This window comes from Myotis lucifugus, unplaced genomic scaffold (genome assembly GCF_000147115.1).
Source record: "Myotis lucifugus unplaced genomic scaffold, Myoluc2.0 scaffold_16, whole genome shotgun sequence".
Lineage (NCBI taxonomy): Eukaryota > Metazoa > Chordata > Mammalia > Chiroptera > Vespertilionidae > Myotis > Myotis lucifugus.
The window spans coordinates 11,684,384-11,709,213 of record NW_005871064.1 but is presented as its reverse complement, the minus strand read 5'-3'; the positions used below and the strand labels follow the sequence as shown (position 1 = coordinate 11,709,213).

Sequence of the window (24,830 nt, the reverse complement as noted above, 5' to 3'; positions counted from 1 at the left end):
TTAACCTCAAAGTTGTGTTTGAGAAGAGTAAGCACAGATTATAAAAGTGCCTCGTGCCAACAAAAGAACTACGTTGTGTTATGAAGAACCATAAGGCACTATTCTTCACTTTACTTTTGGGAAAATTCCCTGAGTAATTTCAGCCTTTCTGTGTCCTATGACGTACAGAGCACAGGCATGCTAGAAGGATGCACAAGCAAGTGAGAAGAGTCACCCCTGATGCCCCAAAAGAGTGAATAATCCAAGGGGGCAGGTGTGCAAAGAACCAATCACAACATGAACCGAGGCAGAATGACTAAAGGACCAGAAAAGAGCTGCAAGTTACAACTGAAGAGAATGCGAGATCAATGACTGGCTCTTAGGGAAGGCAGCATGGAGGGGCAGTCTCCCTGGGCTAAGCCTTAAGGATGACCGGGAAGAAGAGACACCCCTTCCCAGGATGAGAGCAGAATGGAGACTAAGATGTAAAGGGCCCCTGACAGAGCACAGAGTGCAAGGTTTAGGGCAGGCCAGCCTCAGCTCTGAGTAGCCCTCTCATCTACAAAATGAACAAACTGCTACCTACCCTGCAAGACTGTTGTGCAGTTCAAACCAAGTGTGACTAGAATGAGTGCACAGTAAGTGGCTGTGTCATCACTCTAAAGGGGCCCAAATGTCACACTACACGGGCACTTTATTAGACAAGGAAGGGCAGCGAGGAGGGCATATTATCAGACCTGTGCTCTGGGTGCCTGGCTGTGGTGGTCATTTTGGAGAAGGGCAGGTGTGATAAGAGAATGGAGGGCAGCAGACTAATTAAGGGAGGTGCTGTGATAGTTCAGAGGAGGGAATGAAAGCGTGGACTCGGGCAGGGCCGTTTGAAAGCAAAGCATTCCAGGGGTAAAGACTGACAGGACCTGGCAGTCAGGGAGTGTGAGCACATGCCCAGGCAAGCTAGGGAGGGTGGAGTTCTTACCCAATCACATCCCCAAGCAATGAAGTCCTGAGCCTGAACGATTACAATGAGAAAGGGACTGCCACAGAGAAGCCGAGTGCCAGGTGGGTAGGCCCCAGGTCTATGAGTTTCGGTGGTCTGGCAGCTCAGGCTAGAGCGCAGAAGTACAGTCAAGTTCACCTCCAGCTCAAAGGAGATGGGCAGCCTGGAGAAGGAAGAGCGGCCAGTAAAGTAGCCTGAGGGGAAGCCATCAGGGAGGCAGGAGAGGGGAGACGGTGCAGCTCCAGGAGCTGCCAGCGGAGGAGGAAGATTTTAGGAAGGGCTCAACAGAGGCTTTTTGGAGCAAAAAGGTAAGCAGAACAGGGAGGAAGTTGATGCCTTAACAATGTTGTTGGAGTGGGCGGCTACCTTAGCTGCTCAGGAATATGTGTGTTGAAGAATAAAGATGGGGAGTTACTTTTTCAAGAAATAAAATTTAGCATTAACTGAGAAGGCACAAGATTTTTTTTTTTTTCAAATGAGAAGATGACATTTATTGGATTTCATTCCAGTAGTCTACACTTCCAAAAGTATTCTTATTCACTGATTCAAGATTTTAAAGTTAGAATAAGTTACAGTAATATAAAAAAGCATTATAAGCCAAAGTAATAACTTAAAGTAACATAAACACTAATACATCACGTAAACAATAAACATGCAGTGCTGTGAAGTGAAAATTGTATGCTTTTGAAATAAATTCTGGATTTGGAATATTCTGGAACAATCATATTAAGTTTCACTTCCTGGCTCCACTTTTGTTTTATTTTAAAACATTTGCACTTGCCTTATGTAGTGGGTATGAAATGCAACCACTATACTCGGGTACTTATTTAAATTAATTTTCTCTAAAGTTCCCTTCATGGGGCTATTGGAAAAATCAATCTCAGTTATTAATAGGGACACACACACACTCCAGGATTATGCAGAGATTCTAGTAATCTTACTAATATAAATCCCTGAGATGCTCATTTAACCCTGAGCTCTAGAAATATGCTTGATTTCTGCACGAAAGTAGATCTGTTTCTGTACAAAATGAGACATTAGGTTCTATATTAATGCAAAGAGCTGTGGCATTTAGGTCACAACATATATATATTCCTGCTATTTCATTGGGAAAAATCTACCTTATCACTTTCAGGAACTTCTTACATATCATTTTCTTAGTTTTGGCATAGACACATAAAGTTGTACTCAAAACCTGGACACTCAGTTTCTTAACCCCTTAAGCCACTGTGCCCATCATCTCTTCTTAGGTTGCTCAGCTATGTTTTAAAAGGAATACCTCGTATGTTTGCTGAGAAGATAAGGGTAGCCTCAGGTCTCCTAGATTCAAAATCCTGCTTTTGTTGGTGGAGCTGGCATAGAGTGGAGTGGGTATTTTGCTTATTTTTTTCTACCCATTTAGATTCCCTGGAAGGCACAAGATCTTAATCTTTAAGGTCTTTTATCTTTGGAAATATAAAATACACACAGACAATTACAGGCTAGAAAGCAAATAAATATAGTATCAACAGGGTATACATTTTGAGGCAGAAGGACAGAACAGAAGGAGTGAAACAGGGTCAACACACCTGGAAAAGGAGAGAGTTTGAGTCAGGTTTGAAAGGGGGGGGGTGTCGCACTGACATGGACATACAATAAGAAACATAAAAATGGCATAAAGGAAGAGGACAGCCTATGAACTGGAATGAAAATGATGTGGACATCTGCTGGGTTGCCTTCCCAGTTTGCCACAGCTTCCTTCCCTGAGCACAGAAGTGGGCTTCCAGCAGCCATGTCCACCCCTGGGGTCCAACAGGCCTTGGCCCACACGGATTAGTCCCAAGTGGGTATCTGACCCCAGCTGACCCCAAGTTCCTTCTCCAGGAATCTGGAGATGGAAACTAGTCTCTTCCCAAGTAGCTGGACCTGTGACAAAAACTGTGGGAGTAATCAGCAATCCCATTTTCTGCCACGTGGATAAAAGCAAATAAAAGAAAAACAATAGCATGTGATATACTACTGGTCAATAAATACTTCGTAATTATACCTGGTCATGTTTTCTGTAAGTGTGTGCTTAATTAGGCTTATATTAACAAAGCAACTAAACAATCAAGGCAACTATGTGATCAGCCCAGTCATACTTGCCTCTGCCTCCCAGCTGCAGTCACTGCTGAGCCACCTAGGCCCTGAGCAAAACCAGAGCAGGTGGCATCATCTACCCCTCTAGGCAGTGGGGCTTGGAATTAGTCTGTCACCCACAGATCCAGCAGCTGGGGGACCAGAGATGAGTTCTGGCACCTCCTGGACCTCTTGGTCAAATGCTACCTAAGCCACACCCTTTCCCACACCCACGCCCACTCCTATTCTTCCTCCTTCGCCCTCTTCAGCTCACTCCATTCCTCTTCCTCACTCACTCTCACATGGAAACTCATAAACCACGCCCCACATGCACCCACACTCCCACAGAACTAATTCTCTCCCTGAGGTCCTCTCCTCATACACACACAGACAGACTTCACCTCCATCCCCAGCACGGGGCAGAAAGGGATAAAGGGGTGAATGGCCCTAGCCCATCAAAGGCCCGGCTAAGCAATGCTGAGCTCCTGGCATGCCTGCATCATAGTATTCCCACAGCATCACAAATTTCCTACATTCATTCTACTTTCCCACTTAAAGAAATCACTTCCAGAAAGTCCATCTATACCAACTACTGTAGGCAGAACTGAAAGAAGCTATTTTTTTTAAATCTCTATGTCACATCAAAAGACTATGAAAGGCAATTATGAGCAATAAGTATTATTTAACAGTCATTCTAAGAAAAGACTCGGACATTACAGTTTTCAAACATAACGAAAACTGTTGGGAATACTTTTTACAAGGGGGGTAACGACGATAAGATGTAAAATAGAGATTTTTGTGCAACTTAGCCACGGAGGAGGTAACAGGAGAGGTCAGGTATGGTCCTCAAAATAGCATTCTAGCAGGTATTGTGGGTGAAGGATATGAGAACTAAAGAGGGCAACCAAGGTGCTTTGCCCCAGAAGTCATCATGGGCAGACTTAAGACACCAGACTCCTACGGCCTTGTGAGAAGGTCTGCAAGCAGTCTGGGCACACATGCAGACACCTCTCTTAGCCATGCTGGGTTTTTTCTCTCTCCAAGTTGTTTGGATCTTGAAGCCACAGCGAGGCCAGGCCCTTTTCAACTGGATTATAAAACTGGCCTCTTAACTGCTATTTCCACAACCCTCTTGTCTCTTCTACACACCACCAAAGTGCTCTTCCTAGAATCAAGTCAATATGATCAAGTCACATACCTCACACCCTCCCAAGGCTCCCGACCAGGTGCTGGATGGAGTTCCTCCTCTGGTTGGCTTGTAAGGCCTTCCATCATCTGATCCCTACCAACCTTTCCATTTTAATCTCCCATTGCCTCCTTTCAATCAAAATTCATTCAACCCACAGCACCTACATTATGCCAGACACTGTTGAAGACATTCAAAGCCACAATCATCAGGGAGCTTACTTTTCATGATGGGAGACACACAATAAACAAACACTCGATATACACCTAATGTTAGTGCTAAACAGAAAAAAATAAGCAGAATAAGAAGCTGGATAGCAACTTTAGACAGAGTGGTCAAGAAAGGCCTCTCTGAGAGTATAATACCTGGTCAAGACTGGAATGAAATGAGGGTGGAGCCATGAAAACATGTGAGGAAAGAATTGTGTAGAAAGAGGGTCCCTCCCAGAGCAGAAGCATGCTTGGGTTTTTGGAAGAACAGCAAGGGGACCAGTGGGGTTGGAGTGTAGTGAACACTGGAGAAAGTGGAAGTCAGAGGCAGATCACCCCATAGCAGGCCGTACAGGTAAGACTCCCACCTTACACTTGACTCCCAGGCCCATGCACACATGGTTTCACACCCCTGTGCTCTGTGCATGCTCAGGATGCCCTTCCCCACCCCTGCCCATCTGACAAACTTCTGTGCATCTGTCAAACCCAACTGGATGTCCCTCCTCTGTGAAAGCTTCTGGACACCTTCGAGCCGGCTGGAGTTAGGATAGCCGTGGGCAAACTACGGCCCGCGGGCCGAATCCGGCCCGTTTGAAATGAATAAAACTAAAAAAAAAAGGACCATACCCTTTTATGTAATGATGTTTACTTTGAATTTATATTAGTTCACACAAACACTCCATCCATGCTTTTGTTCCGGCCCTCCGGTCCAGTTTAAGAACCCATTGTGGCCCTGAGTCAAAAAGTTTGCCCACCCCTGAGTTAGGAACTCCCTCCTTGGCTGTCTCAGCACCTTGAACATACTGAACTGTAAACACCTATTTATTTTATATATATATATGATGACAAGTGGTCAAAATTTTTGTTGAGTTGAACCACTGTGTGAACTTAAATATTAGTTAAGAGAGAATAACAATATAAACTTAGCCATAAAAAAACATATAACACGGACATTATATGTACAGTAAAAACTTCAATTGTACAAAAACTCTAAATATAAATGCTAGCCATAAGTAAATGCAAGAAATATAACCTCATACTAAGAAAAGTAATAAAAAGAAGCTGCCTGTAAGAAGAGAAATAGTATGTAGAGAAACAAGACAAGTAGGTATTATGAACTCGATTAATTACAGGTTGCTTTCCACCTACAGGCTAACAAGGAGTATCCTCTCATCCCCTGGAATCTAGGTCATCAGATGGCCCCATAAGGGAGGTAGGCCATTCTGCCAAAGATAAGCTCTTGCTAGAGGTAACTTCCCACAGTCATGGCCAATGATTCCAATGTTTACGGGGGACAAGGAGAGAGGGGAAATGTTCTTACCTCTGCATCCAGAGTGGCTGAAGCCACAATCAATCGAAGATCCCCTCGCTTTTTCTGAATCTAAAAATGAAGGCATCAAAAAAAAATAATAACTATAAAATTTATGGATGAAATTTGATACCTGAAATTCATAATAATTTAGTGTGTGTATTTTTTGGGGTAAGGGGGAGCTTACAGATGAAACAAGACTGACCACAAGTTGATAATTCTTAAAATCATAGGTTAAAATAGGGTTTATTATTCTATTCTTTCCAATTGTACAAAATTTTCCAAAATAAAGAGCTAAAACAATTTAATAGAAAGTAAAAAGAAGCTTTAAGACTTGAATTTGAATTTACTGAAAGTAAAACCATTTTTCCTGGGTCTCTGGATAGTCAGAATCTGTGTATACAGGTTGGGACAAAACCCCACCCTGTATATAGCTAAAGTATAAAAAAGTACTTTAAAAGCAAACAAACAATAAACGATAACACCAAGATAGAAATATGGGCAAAAGATATTAACAGTTATCAGAAGAAAAAGATGATCAACAGGCATAGGAGAAATTTTCAAATAAACTATAGCAAATACATATAATAACAATGAGATTCTTTTTTTCACCTATTACACTGGCAAGGATGTATTTTTAATGCTAATATTTAGTGTTGGCAAAGATTCAGTGCAATAAGCCCTCTTACTATATTGTTTCTAAGAAGGTAATATAGGATAAGCCCTCATAAATATCAAAGTCTAAATCTTTGACCAAGGAATAAAATAATAATCCAAATAATAATAGCAGCTAACAAACACCGAATTCTGTACTATTCCAGGGTCCTGGAGTACAGCTGTCTAGTGTACGCACTGCACAAAGATGCCTGCCTAAGGAGGCCGGGGCATCTGAAATCCAACGCCCCCTCCCCTCACTTGGCTGGGGACATCCTCCCAGTGGGGACATCTTTTCCTAATTTGCACAAAGGTGTCTTACAGTCTATTTGTGACCCTAGGCCAGGTGCCATCCTAAGAATTTTACACTGTTTATTTAAGCCTCATAACAAATTATGATAAAGAGCAGCTCTGAGCTAGAGAACTCTCCTCAGTATGGAGAGGTTCTACCCCATGCTGTACCCACTCGGCACATGTGGCTACAGAGCCCTTAAAATATAGCCAGTATGACTGAGGTACTGAACTTTTTATTTTATTCTATTTTAGCCAATTTACATCTAAGGTGGTTAGTGGCTACCATATATGAAAGTGTACTGCGCACATATAGACACTTGTATTATCCCCATTGTAGATAAGAGTAAACTCAGCAGTCAGAATTTGAACCTGGCAGTGTGACCCAGATCATTGCTCTGCTCTACTACCACTTTCTAGACTCCTGTGATGGGAATTTATCCAAAGAAAACAATCAGAAAATTTTAAATAAAAAATCAGGAACGGGAGAGAGGATGGAGGTAAGGTAGAAACAATAACGGCCATGAGTTATAATTATTGAGACTAGATGATGGGTATGAAAGGGCAAGGGCTACGCCCTCCATCTTGCCCCAGATCCTCCATTTTTGGGCAGCAGCCATTCCATGTGCTCAGCAAGGAGCTTCTTCCCGGAAGCCCAAGCCTCTGCTAGCCACACCTAGGATTTCTTTAAACTAACCAATGATAATCAAGGGAAGTGCGCGCCATAGACACAACCACATCCTGTGTAACAAGACACCGACTTGCGCCTGGCCAATCGGCAGGGCCCACAGTCCTCTCTCCTCCCCTTACTCCAACCCCCCTATAAAACCCCTCTCCACACAGAGTCTCTCTCTCTCTCTCTCTCTCTCTCTCTCTCTCTCTGCCTCCTGCCGCTGCGTCGGCGAGTGTGGTGGACGGACGGGGAGCTCGAGCTAGCTCGAATAAAGACTCTTTGCTTTTGCATCGGACACGGCTGCCTCCCTGGGGGTCTATTTGGGATCCTGAAATCTGGGCATAACAGGGTACATGGGGTCATTAAACCCTTTCTTTACTCTGAGGTATGTTTGAAACTTTCTATAATAAAAAGTTTTAAAAAGATAAAAGAAAAAAAGCAGGAATGCAACAGATTTAATTATAAGGGTGCTCACTGTGACATTATTTAAAATACTTCAAATCTGGAAACATAAATGCCTCGCAGTAAGGGAAAAATCAAATACTTTATGGTAGAGATACAGTTATATAGTCATTAAAAATAACATCTTCAAAGAATACTTAATGACACAGAAAAATGACCTTGATATAATGTTAAGAGAAATATGCAAGACACAAATTAGCACATACAATCTAATCCCTATTATGATTCATGTACACACACAAAGAACACAGAAAAGAGAAGAGAACATATCAACATTCCACCAGTGACTTTCTCTGAATGGGTAGGATAAGGATTATGGACGATGATTTAAAGTTTTTTCCTTCATATTTTGTTGGATTTTCCAAATTTCTACAATTATTTTCCTAATCAGGCAACAAAACAAAACAAAAACAGAAGTCTGGCAGCGAAATCATACCTTTTTCAGCAAGCCAATGGCAATGTCTGTGTACAAGGTCCTCTCATGGGCTTCATCTAGCATGATGGCACTGAGAATCAGAAGGAAGATCTCTATAAGCATCCAGACAACCCCCGTCCCCTCCCCATAACCCATCCAGATCATCAAAGGGACATCTAGGTATTTAGCCCCCATGCAATCACCTTGTATCAAAATAAAGCAAATAACTCCTCTCTGACAAGAAGGAAACTCTTAAGCTAATAAAAATGGTGAAGAAAATGGTGTATCTATTGCTCTATTTAAAGAGTTGTACCACCCACATTGGACTCCAAGAGGATCTAATACCTGATTTTAAATTATAACATATAACCCCACAGAGCACATACAAATTGGAACAAGGCCAACCACTTAAAGATTGTTAAGCTGCAGAAAATAACACGAAGGGCCACATGACCACAGCTGTGGTGCATGTGTACCAGGGAGTCAAATGTGACATCCTTTCCCAGAATACCAGAGCCTGGATGGACAATTTTAATGCCTTGAGTGATAAAGACACACAAGGGGGGAGAAAGTATAATTATCTGGACTCTGAGCATTACATTCAACAAAATGCTGCCCAGTTCTGTGCTGCAACTCTGAAGACACTATTAATCCTGGTACGTAACAGAGGCAAGATACAAAGGACAAGTCCACAGACTGTTCAAATAACATCAGGGATTTTAATTTGCCCTTTTCTGTCTGTAAATTCTGAGAAAAACATCAAGGGTCTAAACAGCCAAGGAAAGGACAAAAGCTTTAGGGCAGCTGAACACGGACGTGAACCTCAGCTACTAACATAACTGCCTTTTCAATCTTCTTATATACTGTACTTCTGAAACTTTAGGAAAGTTATCATAAGAAGAAGACATTTACCTATATTTTGTTAACAAAGGATCAACCATCATTTCCCTGACCAACATTCCATCCGTCAGAAACTAAAAAACAAAAACACAAAAGTTTTAGAAATAATTCTTTTATACTGTATATTAATGATTTTTTTCTAAAAAGTTCAAGTGCAACTAAACAACCTCTTTACCAGCAAGTGTACAAGACAATTCCCACAAAGGACAATGAAGAAATGCCCCAGCATAGTTATCAAGCAATGGAACTGCTCACAGACAAGACTTCAAACATGAGCTCTCCAGCTGGGGTCTGCAATTCTTTTAGCTGAATTTCACCTGCATTTACTATCTGTGCATTGGCTAAACCTCACTTCCTCTGGGCAGGCACCACTGGTACTGCTGAGCAGGCAGTAAAGACAAACCTATGTCTGCCCAAGGGAATGCCATGAGTATGGCATAACTTGTTAAAATGTCCCAAAAACTATGGACTTGCAGCTCTTGAGGTGACTAACCTCAGCTTCAACTGATTTTATTTGAGGGAGGCCAACAGGGACTGTAGTTAAGAACATGGGCTGTGTCAGACTGCTGGGGGTTCAGATCGTGGCTCTATCTCTTACTAGCTAGGTGAACCTTGGGCAAGTTACCCCCTCTCTGAGCCTGATCCCTCCTTTGTAAAATGGAAATAATAAAAGTATCTACCTCAGAGGGTTACTGTGAGAATTGAGATAGCACACATAAGTGTTTAGCACAGGGCCCAGGACACAGTGTTCAGGAATGTCAGATATTATCATTTAGGATTAATGAATGTTTACAAAATGCTTTAGAAATATGCAGCAAGAATTAGATATTGTGACTCTCAACCAAACAGTTCAGGACTTTAACAAGGCTAACTATCTCCCTCACATGCTGTATCTTAGTGTTTTTGCTTTTTGTTTATAAGAGCAGGATATATTCCCATAATTTTTTTCTTAGAGCTGGTACAGCTGCCACATAGACACACTGCAGTGAAACTGAGACCCTGCCACCAATGACAGGCCACCAGTTAAGAAATGAGTGCCTTGAAATTATGACCATTCGGTTATATAATTCACTGAAATTTATCTAAAAATTAGCTAGTTTAAATATATTTAATGGTACAGAACAATATTCCCTTTACCTAGTAAAATGAATGTAAAGGTAACAAAATACAGAAATTTGGAAAACAAGGTCTCTATTTTATATAAATTACTACATTGTTCATTTAACTATTCTCATTATTTCCAATTTGCCTCTGTTGCAAATTGAGAGGTTAACTGAGATTCTAATAACCTATTTTCATTTCATCCGAGCATTATCATTCATGGTTTTAGAGTACTATGTGATTAGACTTTGATTCCAGCATAGTGGTATTCAGTAGATACTCTGTTGAGTTGATTGTATGTTAATTACTATTGATACTAATTGTTTTAATATTAGCATGTAGGTTAAAAAAAATACACATAAAATCCATTTTCATGTAAAAATTAGAAAGGCCTAACTAGTAAAACTAAATTCTACACTTTATCAATTTATACTACCTTGTCCCTGTCTTTAGGCCTTTCTATAGGCAAGTTTCTGTATTTAGACAGCTATGTGGATCGTTGGAAAATAGTAAAAACACATGAGAAAGGACAACTTTGAGTCCTGGTTCTATCACTGACAGGCACATGACATTAGGCAAGTTATTCAAACTCCCAGGTCCTCAACCTCTTCTTCTGTAGAACCAAGGGCTTCACCTTCCTTTCAAGGTCCTTTTAAGGCTAAGAGTCAAGGCTCTGTACCTCCCAGCAGACTAAATTCCCTGAGGGCCATGGTATCGGCGTCCCAACAGCAGTAATGCAGCATGTTTCTAATTCCCCCCCAAATAATCATCTTCCTTATTCACACTAGGAAAAGCAGCTTGAGCACCTCACCTTAATTCTTGTAGCCAGTGGGTCAGTGCAGTCATCAAAGCGGATGCAGTAGCCCACCTCATGGCCCAGCACTGCACCCCTCTCGTCAGCTACTCTCCCTGCAACCTTTGGGAAGAAAGATCATGCTGAAAATAGAGACATAGAAATTACTGCACAGAGCACATACGAAGGAAAATATAAAGGTCACTTATTTTTAAATAGTATGTGAACACAGTGGAAAATGTAAAAGGGCAGGTTATTAGAGAACAAGTGTGATAACCTTTGTGATTTATTAACTTTATATATCTCACCTCACTCTATAATCAACTTGAGGCAAATTATAAGAACATACGCAATAAAAACAGAATCCCATAAAGATGTCACAGATCATGCCCTAGCCGGTTTGGCTCACTGGATAGAGCGTCGGCCTGCAAACTGAAAGGTCCCGGGTTCGATTCCGGTCAAGGGCACATGCCCAGGTTGTGGGCTCGATCCCCAGTGGGGGTCTTGCAGGAGGTAGCCGATCCACGATTCTCTCTCATCATGGATGTTTCTATCTCTCTCTCCCTCTTCCTTCCTCTCTGAAATCAATAAAAATATATTAAAAAAAAAAAAAAAAAAAAAAGATGTCACAGATCAGGATCAAAGAAATGACAGATTGAATTCAAAAGATCAAGGACAATGAGCAAAATTTAAAAACATAGATATGCCAGTTATTTAAGTTGAGCTACAAATTCAGCTCTAGATTTCTGGTGGCCAAATCAAAAAGGGAAGCAGAAGAAATGACAAGATTCACTCTGTTCCTAAAGCCTTCTCTATTCTTTCATATACCAACCAGGCAAAAATTTTCATGTCTTCATGCCTTGAAATAAAGCACCTTCCACTGGACCATGAAGGCAGGGGAACAGGAATGATCAAATTCAATACTGGGCCAAATTCATTTTCCCTTTGGAACAAAAGAGTAATGTTTCCAGAGCAAGATAATCTATAACAATGTGTAACAGTGTCCCAGCTACCAAAACCATTAAAAGAGGAAATAAAGATAAGAATGCAGATTAAAAAGCAAAAAAGGGCAGATAAGCCAATGAGAAGATTAACCAAGAATCCAAGTTAACATAATAAAGTAAAGCTAGAAAACAAAGTACATAATATATTATGAAGACCATAAATTATTGGTTGATTTTTTACCCACCAATATATGACAAAAGGTGAGTGTAAGAAACTGAAAAAAAGAATCCGACAGCAAGATCTCCTACCTCTCCAAGGGCAGTCAAGTTATTATCTTATTAATAGAAAATATCTGAAATAATGAATACATATAAAAGTGAAAGAGCAATGTTTAAAATTTAGTTTAAAAGAAAATAAAGCGTGTAACATTTGTTATATAAATTACCTAATTGAAAAAAAACAAAGGGAAGCAATATTACAGAGACTCCCTGGGGACCTGGCACATCTACCCAATGTGACGCCACTTGCCCATGTAGTCCCTGAGTCCTGGGCTTGGAATGTGGGCGGGCACAGGTGTCCTGAAGCAGAGTTTACTGCTACAGCCATTGGGCCACAGCACCTTCAAGCTCAGGAGCCCAGTGTCCCAGCATGTAGCTCCCCAAGCCAAGCACACCAGGAGTTATCTGACCATCAGTGTTTAAGAAATTGAAGAGCAGATGAGGATCAGGAGTGGCTCTGCCTAACGACTTGAAATTACAGATCTGGAAGGCCAAAACAGAATCAATCATCCAGCAGCTGGTCTACACCTCACCGTCTTTCAAAACATCTTATGAAACTAGAAATTCATCCTAGATGGTTCTACCTCCGCAGGTTGTATTTCCCGATAACCAGTATTTCACCAGGATGGTTTTGTTATTGTTTCAATTTCAACCCTATGGATCATTATACAATAAATCTCAGAAAATGGCACAAATGGAGAATGTGTGCATAGACATACTAGGAGTTGATGGGGAAAACAGGCGTATAAGAATAAGCATAAATGAACCAACCCTCTCCAAAAAAATATAATCTACAAGGAAGAAGCCAAAACTATTTAGTCATATTATTTCACTGTTTATATACATTTTCTATTAAAAAATATGTATTTTGTTATCAAACTCTTTTTTGTTATTAATTTTAGAGAGACGGAGAGAGGGAGGGAGGGAGGGAGAAAGGAGAAGAGAGAGAGAGAAGCACTGATTTGTTGTTCCACTTATTTATGTATTCATTGGTTGATTCCGGTATGTGCCCTGACCGGAAGATCAAACCCATAACCTTGGTGTAGCAGGACAATGCTCTAACCCACTGACCTACCCAGCCTGGGCCTCAAACACTTTTTAAAAAATTTTATTTATGACCACACCATTTAATATTTGAAAGGTCATAATCTACTGGCTTTTTAATAGATTTTTACCTCTATTAAGTTCTACTCACGCCGAAACCGGTTTGGCTCAGTGGATAGAGCGTCGGCCTGCGGACTGAAAGGTCCCAGGTTCGATTCCGGTCAAGGGCATGTACCTGGGTTGCGGGCACATCCCCAGTAGGAGATGTGCAGGAGGCAGCTGATCGGTGTTTCTCTCTCATCGATGTTTCTAACTCTCTATCTCTCTCCCTTCCTCTCTGTAAAAAATCAATAAAATATATTTTAAAAAAAAAAAAGTTCTACTCCCAATAAGGTCATCTATTGGGCAGGATAAATATTATTTTTTGACAAAAACAAATAAATAGAGGGAAAGGGATGTAAAAAAAAAAAAAATCACTGAGCACCTACGACCTGCCATACTGTGTCCCAAACTTTCACAAATTGTGTCTCATTAAAGATGCACACAGCCCATGAGGTGGGTTAGATACCCTAAAGAGAGAAAGTGAAATAAGATAGGCTTAGAGCTTATCCAGAATCACAGCTCAAGGCAGGGCCCAGCCTTGAAGCCAGACCCAGACCATCTGAGGGCAATAAACATTCTCAATAGTAACTGCCTCTCACAGAGATCGAGCAACTGCTTATACAATTTGTTCTAGGCTCTGAGATTGTTTTCAGATTTCAGTCTGCACACAAAGTACTTCTTGAGATGTAGCATTTCAAACCTGACAACTCTATTAATATTACACGGTTACTTTATACACTTTTGGTTTTTTACAAGAAAGCATGTGGTTTCATGGAAATTATCCATGGCTACAAATTTAGAACTAAAATCCAAACTGATTAAGAGCTGGGATCCCAAACCATAAATAGGAAAAATTTAAGTAACTGAGTCATCTCTTGTAACGTAAAAGACTAAGTGGTTTCCAAACTGTTATCTCTATTTTTACACACACATAAGACTTGGGAAATGTTTATCAGTAATTTCTAACCTGAAGACAATTAGAAAATGAACTTTGGGGAAAAGTATTACACAATAATTAAAACTCGGTACACAGCAAACATAACTCAAGGAAACAAAATTTCTTGTCCAGGTAAAGATGGCCCTTTCTCAGAGCTAATTTATAACCACAAAAGAAATAAAACATACTATCAACCAAAAACTCCATCTTCAATGAAAGAAGGAAACAACCAGGAGCCCAAACAATTACTTAGGAAGGACACTGCCAAATACTGTGAGGTCTGGACTGAGAAGAGAAGCCTCAGCCTCCTCAACCAGAGCAGGCTGCTGGCTCCCTTAATGTGTTGCCACCCTAAAGGCAGGGTGACAATCCTGTATTAGGAAGACAGAAGCAGCAGTGTGTCCAGGCCTTGAAGACATACAAAATGTCTCAGTGGGAGACCCACATTGAAGGCAAAGAATCACAAGGGAGAGGAATTGAGGAGGAAAGGCAGGCAATCAGGAGCAGGAAGCAAATCCCAAATCAGAGAGCCCAGAGAATTTTACCTGAGCCATTACAGACCTTTTAAACCATTAAGTAAGGAGTGTACCACAAGATCCCCATCCGATCCCCCAGCAAAGGAAGATAAGAGATTTGGTGAGAGGCTATTCATTATCCAGTACAACCTCACAATTCTGCAGTCATTAAAAGTACTAGCACAAGCTAGCCGGTGTGGCTCAGTCGGTTGAGCGTCGTCCCAGGCACTGGGAGGTTGCTGGTTCAATTCCTAGTCAGGGCACATGCCCGGTGTTGTGGGCTCAACCCTCGTATGGGGCATGCAAAAGGCAGCCAATCAATGTTTCTCTCCCTCTCTCTTCCATCAATAAAAACATTTTAAAAAAGACTCTGCCTAATTTAAAATAAATTTTAAAATACTAACACAAGCCCATTTCCTTAAAGCTAATGAAGAAAAAGGAAAGAAAGGAACACAAGCAAAAAAGCAGTTTAAAAAGAAACTTTAAAAGTATTACCCAAAAGAACAGAAGGAAATTTCAGCCAAAGAAATCCAGTTTCAAAGAAATCACAAGCTTAAGCTAAAAACAGTGTAAGGAATGCAAAGTCAAAAAAGAGTCAAAGAGAAACAAGGTCCCAAACATACAGACCAGAAGCCAGTCAAGACACGAAAGAAACTGGGAAGGCTTTCCCCAAATTTGAGCACAATCCCTAAAATTTATACAATGCTATAAAAATAGCCAGTTATAAAATTAAAGGAACACAGTGTCAATAATAAAAAGCAAATCTGAATCAACCATGCTGGAGTAGCACTAAAATACTGCTCTACTCTCTCTGTAGGAAAATAACAGAAAATCATCCTATATAATAAAAGGCTAATATGCAAATTAACCAAACAGTGGAACAACTGGTCACTATTACACGCACTGACCACCAGGGGGCAGACACTCAAGGCAGGAGCTTCCCCCTGGTGGTCAGTGCACTTCCACAGGGAAAGCTCCACTCAGCCAGAAGCCGGACTCATGGCTGGCAGGTGGTGGGAGCCTCTCCTGCCTCCAAGGCAGTCGGACATCTCCCGAGAGCTCCCAGACTGCGAGAGGGCACAGGCCGGGCTGAGAGACCTCCCCCCAAGTGCACTAATTTTGTGCACCAGGCCTCTAGTTGTCATACAAAGAGGTAATCAATGAAAAAGCAGTCAAAAATTGCATGGAACCAGCCTAAGTGCCCATCAGCATATGAGTAGATTAAAACCCTTGGTACATCTACACAATGGAATACTATGCTGCTATAAAAAGGAAGGAACTCCTACCATTTGCAACAGCATGGATGGAGCTGGAGAGCATTATGCTAAGTGAAGTAAGTCAGTCAGAGAAAGATAAATATCACATGATCTCACTCATTTGTGGATTATAATGAACAACATAAACCAATGAACAAAAACAGATCCAGAGACAGAGAAGCATCAATCAGATGCTCAAACCTCAGAGGGAAGGTAGGGGAGGGTGGGGGTAAGGAGGAGAGATCAACCAAATAACTTGTATGCATGCATATAAGCATAACCAATGGACACAAACAACAGGGGGTGAGGGTGAGGGCAGGATTGGGGGGGTAGGGGGGCAATGGGGGGATAAGCACACATTTGTAATACCTTAATCAATAAAGGGGGGGGAAATTGCATGAAAAAAAATTTACAGAAATGTGTCAGTCAATTAATAAAAACACTGTTATTTTTCTTGATTTTTAAAAATTTTTGTGGTATTATCTGCGTTTTAAAATTATAATGTATTATAATATCTCCTCCCATTCTAAATATTCACTTCTCTATCTATTAAGAAAAAAATAATCAAACAAATAATTATGAGACCTAAGTAGAAATATAAAGGAATCAAAACAGAATAAATTTGACTACAAACAATCATGAAAATTGCGGACTTAAAGAAATTTCACATTGGGGGGATAAGGACACATTTGTAATATCTTAATCAATAAAGGGAAAATAAAAAAAAATAAAAAAAGAAATTTCACAAAACAAAGTGGAAGAGTACGTGATTCCAGAGATGGTGATAAATACTAAAAATAGACAGAGATCTAATATATACTTAATTGATACTCTTAGAAAGAGAATAAAATAAATGGAACAGAAAAATTTTCCAAGATATAATAAAAGAAAATCAGCTTGATATAAAGAGATATAAACCTGAAGGTTAAAGTTCTTCCATATTTAAGAAAAAATGAGACAGCAATCAGCATCAAGACATCCTGGTGCAAAAACAATCTTTAAAGCATTCAAGCAGAAAAAGTAAGCCAGGAAGTAGGGAGGAAAACCCCCCGATGGATCTTAGACTTCTGCATAGTGATCCTCCATGCCAAAGGCAAGACAGCAATGTCTGCAGTTTCCAGGGAAAGACAGTGGAATCAAGAATTTTATATCAACAAAAACACAATCAAACATTCCCGGGCATATAAAATTTAGCCAATCAAAAAATAAAGCAAAATGAGCAATTCAAGATTGGCAAAACAAGAAAGTATTTAGTGATGAACATTAAAATTAACTAGAATTAAACACCTGTGATAGTTATTACAGAAAATAATATATATTTATAAATCTTGAAATAAGAATTATACAACTACATCTATAACAAATGGAGGAGGAAAAGATGGAAAGAGTAAATGTGCTAATTTACTCTTTGAACAGGAAGCTACCTATCACATAGTTTCAAAATAAGTAGCATCCTAAAGCTTTTTTCTAATCTTTTTTATTTGTTTTCAAGATTTAATAAATTATCTTGTGGTGAACAAATATTGATCCAAAGTTCAATATATAACTACTCCTATTTCACTTCAGTTTCCTCTTCTGTTAAAGTCAACAAAAGCAAATATATGGCTATGATCCCATTTTTATAAAATTACTTCTAGCCATCCAGCCAAACATTCAACTTTAGTGAACATAAAAGAGAAGCTTGGAATAATGTTCACAAATGTTTACAATCTTTTTGCTGGATGGTGAGATTTGGGTTTTTTCCTCTTTATTTTTTTGTTTTTTGTTTTTCTTGTTTAACTTACTCTGTACTTTGTTACTACTTTAAAAAATTCATAATGTGCCCTGGCCAGTGTGGCTCAGTTGGTTGGGGAACATGAGGAGGAAGCAGATGGATACTTCTCTCTCACATAAATGTTTCTCTCTCTCTCTCTCTCTCAAAATCAGTAAAAAATATAAAATTAAAAATTCATAATGTACAGGTGCCAATTTTATAAAAATAATCAGGTCATAGTTCTTTTTAAACTGAAGAATTAAATTCTTAAGGAGTAATGTCATATTCATTTGGAACTTTTAGGAAAGAAGCAAAAAAGAAGTCACTGAAATAGAAGATACAGATGGAGTCTTTCCAATACAAAAAGAAAAAACAGAAACTCACCGTAACAGCAGCCACTCTTCGAGGCTGGGTCACTCCTACAACTCTTCCTTCAGCTGTCCAGCCAGCTTCTGCAAGGTACTACAAATAAAATCACATCTAAGTATACATGTGACACCACTTCTCCAGAAACCGTCTCCCCGAGGTCACGCTGTATTGTGTTAAAATCACTGAGAAAAGAAATGACAGATGGTTCTTGTTCCAAGATATTTTGGAAATTATTTTGCAAATGATGGTTCTGAGGCTTGGAAATATTAGACAATTTGTTTACGTTCACATCAGAGATGATAATCAGAAGAATCAAGTCAGAATTCAACATTCTGACTCCCCAGTCTTAAAAATTTTCATGTACTACGGCTGCTTCAAGGAATAAACCCTATCCATGAGTCACTCAGAACAGTGATAAGAGGGGAAGGGGGGAAAAAGGAACAGAGCTAAATCTGCAGAACAAAAATTTTTAAAGTACACACAGAGATAGCTCAATGTAAATATCAACCATACAAATGTTTTAGATTAAATAAAAATAATTAGATTTTATATACATGTATATACGCCATTAAATTATATTAGTATACATATAATTTGACTATATGCATTTATCTGATTTATTTACTTATTTGCTACATATATTTATTTGTTATGTGTTTGATTATATGCATTTTAAAAATCCAAAATGAATATTAAATATTGTTTAAAGTGATTATTTCATGTAACATTTATTATAATACTTCTCACTAGCTTTTATTACTAATTATCATTATTCTCTGATAATCTCTCAGTAATTTAACATGACTACCTCTTCACATGTGTCCCTCTGTAATTCTATAATAATCAATTTTTATTTACAACTATAGCAACATTCATTTTACCCCTCCTCTCAACTACAATTATTTGAGGATAAAAACTATGCATTATGCCTCTGTAATTCAGTCCCCATTGTTACTTTCAGAATATGGCTATTTAATTATTGTTATGGAATTATAATAAATCAAAGACTGTTACTTCAGTGCTAATCAGAGAAATTGTGAGTTTAATAAACGTTTAATAAAAATGTCCAGTTAGGCTGAATATTTCTTCTCTGAGAGAAGATAGTAAAAATGCAAACGATTAAGTAGAGTTCTTGTTACAAAACCCTTCCAATCAAATCGAAGTGCAGACACATTTAAATACATACTCACTTGTGGGATCTGCGTGCTTTTCCCACATCCTGTTTCTCCAACAATCACCACTGTTTGATAGTTTTCTATCAAGTATAATATATGATTTCTAAGCTGAAAAAATAGAAGTATACATTGTAAAGAGCCATACATTTTCTCAAAAGATCTAAACAAAGACATTTAAACATTATGAAATGAGCTGTTCACTGCAAGAAAGTAAATTTTTAAAAGAACTATCAAAATGTATTTCCAACTCTTAGGTACTATTGGTGTCAGTATAAGCTAATACAATTCCAATTGAGTATAAAGTTATCCAAATATATAATGCATACACATTAGTCCCATATTATAGATAAGAAAACAGAAGCTCAGATAGTGAAGCAAGATCACACAGCACACAAATGATGTGTGAGGTTGAACTCCGCAGTCCAGACACTTCCTCATAGCTCAAACTGTGTCCCTCAATGGTGAGGAAGCAACAGTGAATCTACAAGCTCATCTCCTGAGGGTCAAACTGTTTTACATTCACACATACTGGATGAGGTTAACCACCTGAGAAAGAAATTCCGACTGTCAGTATGTGACTAAAATGTTTTGGGTCACAAGGAACTGAGCTACCCAGCCAGAGCCAAAAGGCTTATTTCTTTGATGCAGTAATAATTCATACGAGAAAACAGGATAAAGACAATAGAAAATGGGTAAAGAACATAATAGTTCACAGAAAAGCGAGTTCAAATGGTTGGTAAAGTTATGAAAAATATGTGAACCCATTCATAATAAAAGGAATTACAAAGAAAAAAAAATATTTTGGGCCATGTAAAACTCTAATGAAATAGCCCCTTGGCTAAATTAAGAAGGCTGCCATTTTATATCCATTTGGGAAAAGAACATATTAATAAAAGAGGAATTAGCCTGGCAGGTGTGGCTCATTTGTTGAGCGTCAACCCATGGACCAGGAGCTCACAGTTGGATTCCCGGTCAGGGCATATGCCCAGGTTTCAGGCTCCATCCTCAGTAGGGGGCATGCAGGAGGCAGCCAATCAATGATTCTCTGTCATCATTGATTTTTTTTTTTAAATATATTTTATTGATTTTTTACAGAGAGAAAGAGAGAGAGATAGAGAGTTAGAAACATCGATGAGAGAGAAACATCGATCAGCTGCCTCTTGCACACCTCCTACTGGGGATGTGCCCGCAACCAAGGTACATGCCCTTGGCCAGAATCGAACCTTGGGACTTTCAGTCCACAGACTGACACTCTATCCACTGAGCCAAACTGGTTAGGGCATCATTGATGTTTCTAGCCCTCTCTCCATCTCCCTTTCTATCTCTGAAATCAATAAAAACATTTTAAAAATACTTATATAAGTAAATAAATACAAGAGGAATGATTAGCAGTCTAGACAATGGAAATCCCTACGTGTAAGAACTTGGCAGCTTTCACCCAGCACTGTCCAGGTGAAGGAGAGAGAGTCAGGGGTGCTGGTGACCACACAACTTGGGTCATTGCAGAGGCATTGAATGAGGCAGGTGTAGTTCATCACCCTACATCAGGGGATATTCGGAAAAAATATCCTTCGAATGGCCTTTGGCCCTGAGCTCCTTCCCAACTACAATATGGCTTCCCATATGGACTTGGCAACAGGGAGAAAGTGTGTCCATGGACTGGGCCCATCTGTACTGAAGAACTATGGCTCACTTTAAACAAACATATTCTGAATTCTTGTTTACACTTTGGTCTCTTGTGAGATGATAAGATACTAATGAAATCAACTGTCTGAATGTGCACATGGTGCACAATAAACACACCAAAATCCTGTCACCGTCTCAGTGGGAGTTAACCTCTTCAACAGAAACCACCTCATATTCCAGTTAATCCTGTTTAAAGAAATAGCCTTTAAAAAGAAAGCCAATGCCCTAGCTGGTTAGGCTCAATGGATAGAGCATCGGCCTGCGGACAGGATCCCAGGTTCGATTCCAGTCAAGGGCACATGCCCGGGTTGCGGGCTCAGAGATTCTCATCATGGATGTTTCTATCTCCCTCTCCCTTCCTCTCTGAAATCAATAAAAAAATGTAAAAAAAAAAAGAAAGCCAAAATTGACCATATGTTGGTAATCTGTTGAAGCTGGATGCATAGAAGTTCACTGTGCTATTTCCTCTATTTTTCTGTATGTTTGAATTTGCCCATAATTGAAAGCAAAGAGGAGAAAAAAGAACATCATTCCATTTCGTTCAGTTTCCAATATGGAAGATCTAACTGAAAAAAAATCTAAAGGACTTTCCAGATTTATAAGGTTAACTAACACACATATTTTGAAAAGGTAATCCCTTCAGATAAGGGTGTCTCTGAGTTCTTTGTGTTCTAAAGAATCATTAAGAGTAAGAAGACACTATGCGCTTCAGTGCCAAGTATAAAGTTCTTGCAGACGCTTCAGGTCTACAGCCTGAACATGCTTATTCAATGTACCTTGAACACTGGCAGCTTCTGCCTCTGCTGCTCTATGGAAAGGGCAGCATAAGGATTGTAAACAACGGTTGTTGCAGAGTTTTCAGCTAAACTTTGTCTCTCTTCAGAGATGCTGACACCTGGTCCCTCTGTACCTATAACAGAAAAAAAATTTCAGATTCTCTGATATAGTGAACAGAAAAATATGCAAAAGTTATAAATTCAAAGGCTAAGCTATGCACAGAAACAATGCATTTGATCTCAAACTACTAAGTGATATTAAACTTTAATTTCAGGAAAGCATCTCAAAAAGTACCTATGAAAATACAAAGCTTCATTCTAAGAACAAAGGAGATACAATCCCAGTGCGCTCCAAAATGGCCACACACAACTGTATATTGCAGGAGACAATCTTTTTAATTCTGGCCTCCATGTCAGTATTATTACCCAGCCCTTAATAAAAGTGACAGAAACCCATGGGAATTAGCTGAGGCAAAGGATGAGTCCTTTTAACTGTAAGATGGCAGCAAGGTTCAGGGACAACAGTAATCAGGGACTCAAACACTGCCTGGGCTTCCTCCTCCTCTCATCTCTGCACCTCTCAACAAGTCCTCTCAGTCCCTTAGGGTGGCTTCTCTACAGGAGCTAAAATCAAGGCTGCTAACAGTGCCAGAGCGCAGGCTCACAGTTTCTTCACCAATCATTCATTCACTCACCCAACAGGAATGGAAGTGCAAGAGATATTGAATGAACACTGGGGAGGCAGGCACTCCCCTCATGCAGCGTACTTGCTTCTATTCTTCCCAATAGAACTTAGTGCATGAACTGGTAGGGGAGGCTCTTTTTCTCTCAGCTTAGGTCCAATGCCCAGCCCAATCCAAACAACCAAGATCAGTGAAGTGTGATGCAATAAATGGTAGATTCCATTTGAATCACAGAATTGAAAAGGCTGGATGGGAAGTGCTGTTTTAAGAAACCACATATTCCACAACACCTTCTTAGTAAGAACAATGACAATCTGGTTCTCAGGATGTTGAAGAACAGGGAAGCTATCCTATCTAATAAAGAGGGAATATGCTAATTGACTACCAGAAAAATGCCTTAGGAGGAGCACTTTCATGATTGCTTCCCTAACTTTTTTTTTCTTCTATAACTTTTCATGCCAATTTGTTTGTGTAGCCCGAGGACAGAAGTAAGAGTAATAAGTAAATGACACAGGGTTCAGAATTCAACTCAACATAAGGAAGATAGTGGAAGATATTTCTAAAAGTTAGGACATGGTACCTCTGTGAATCAAAAAAAACCCTCCCTAGAAGTTCAAACACTTGCTGCACAGCCTTTTTTTGGGATAATTACCCAAAACTATTATCTCACAGGTATTCTGAACTCAGAACCTGTGATGGTATGTGAAAGTACAAATTCAAAGCTGTTGTCAATTAATACCGAGCATGTCTCCTTACAAAAGACTTCATCCAGCCAAACCAGGATGCATATGTAAAACCTCTTGCTTATTAACCTGCCACCTACCAATCTGGAACAATGCCTGCCTTTTTCTTTGGTCTCTCCTTGCCTCTGCTATGGGGGCCAGTGTCAGGTTTCACCTAAGAAGCTCCCCAAGAGGCTACAACCCAACATTGCTGTATTGTTTTTGCCAAAATGTTGACCTTTTTTCAACAAGATAAAAGATAGGATAGGAACTGGAACAAAGCCTGTGCTCAAAAAGGGCTTCCTTTCTTCTCTTGTTATACATAATAAATTATCATCACTATCCTATCTAATAATAGAGAAACATGGTAATTAGCCGTACCTCTGCTACCCTTCCCATTGGCTAATCAGGGTGATATGCAAATTAACTGCCAGCCAAGATGGCAGCCGGCAGCCAGGCAGCTTGAAGCTAACAGGAGGCTTGCTTGCTTCAGTGACGGAGGAAGCCAACATTCCCCGCCTGCGGCTGCCGGCCTCTGGGCTTGCAGTTTGAAACATTGTTACAAATATAGAAGCTAAACAAAACCCCAGAAACCTGCTTTCAGCCAGCCGGGATCTCAGAGCTGGAGTTGAAACAGTGTTTCGATTACAGAACCCAAACAAACCAGATACCTGCTGTCAGCAGCCGAGGCCTCAGAGCTGGAGCCAAGCCTCAGAGCTAAAGCTGGCCCAGAATAAAAAAAAAAAGAAAAAAAGGAGCAGTTGGGAGCTTCAGTCACCCACCAGCCTGAAAACGGCCCTCAGCCCCTCACCCAGACTGGCCAGGCACCCCAGTGGGGACCCCCACCCTGAAGGGGGTGTGACCAGATGCAAACAGCCATCATCCCCTCATCCAGGCTGGCCAGGCACCCCAGTGGGGACCCCCACCCTGATCCAGGACACCCTTCAGGGCAAACCAGCCGGCCCCCACCCGTGCACCAGGCCTTTGTCCTATATAGTAAAAGGGTAATATGCCTCCCAGCACTGGGATCAGCGGAGCCACGAGGCCTCCCGGCACCGGGATCAGCGTGACAGGGGGCAGCGACCAAAACCCCCTGATTGCCCTGCGGCTCTGTGTGTGACAGGGGCGGGGCCACAACCTCCCTATCCACCCTGCTCTGTTCGTGACAGGGGAAGGCGCCCCAACCCCCTGATCAGCCCTGCTCTGTGCCTGATAGGGGGGAGCTTCCCAACACAAATGATCGCCCTGAGGCTCTGTGTGTGACAGGGTACAGCGCCCTAACCCCCTGATTGGCCCTGCTGTGTGTGACAGGGTGTGGTGCCCCAACCCCCGCCACGGGCCCTGGTCTGTGTGTGACGGGGTAGAGCCATAATCTCCCCATCGGCCCTGCACTGAGTAGTACAGTGGCGGCAACCCAACCCCTGATCGGCCCTGCTCTGTGGTTGACGAGGGGGGTGGCCCAAGCGCCTGAATCGCCCTGCCCTGTTTGAGACAGGGAATGTGGCCGTCTAGCAGACTGACTC

The 24,830-nt window shown here is 40.5% G+C and overlaps 1 protein-coding gene across 4 annotated transcripts in view; it reads right to left on the bottom strand.

The window, feature by feature from the left end:
- DHX35 (DEAH-box helicase 35) overlaps positions 1–24,830 on the bottom strand; it is a 62,171-nt gene that overhangs the window by 32,906 nt on the left and 4,435 nt on the right. For all 4 annotated transcript variants that reach the window (XR_002828323.1, XR_002828324.1, XM_006085175.3 and 1 more), the window contains exons 2-8: positions 21,903–22,036; positions 19,456–19,548; positions 18,281–18,358; positions 11,085–11,189; positions 9,185–9,246; positions 8,294–8,363; positions 5,790–5,849 (exon numbers count right to left, since the gene is read on the bottom strand). Coding sequence is in view for 2 of the 4 variants with exons in the window: in XM_006085175.3 (XP_006085237.1) it covers positions 5,790–5,849; positions 8,294–8,363; positions 9,185–9,246; positions 11,085–11,189; positions 18,281–18,358; positions 19,456–19,548; positions 21,903–22,036 (602 nt within the window). In the remaining 2 variants the exon portion in view is untranslated. The remainder of the gene's footprint in view (positions 1–5,789; positions 5,850–8,293; positions 8,364–9,184; positions 9,247–11,084; positions 11,190–18,280; positions 18,359–19,455; positions 19,549–21,902; positions 22,037–24,830) is intronic.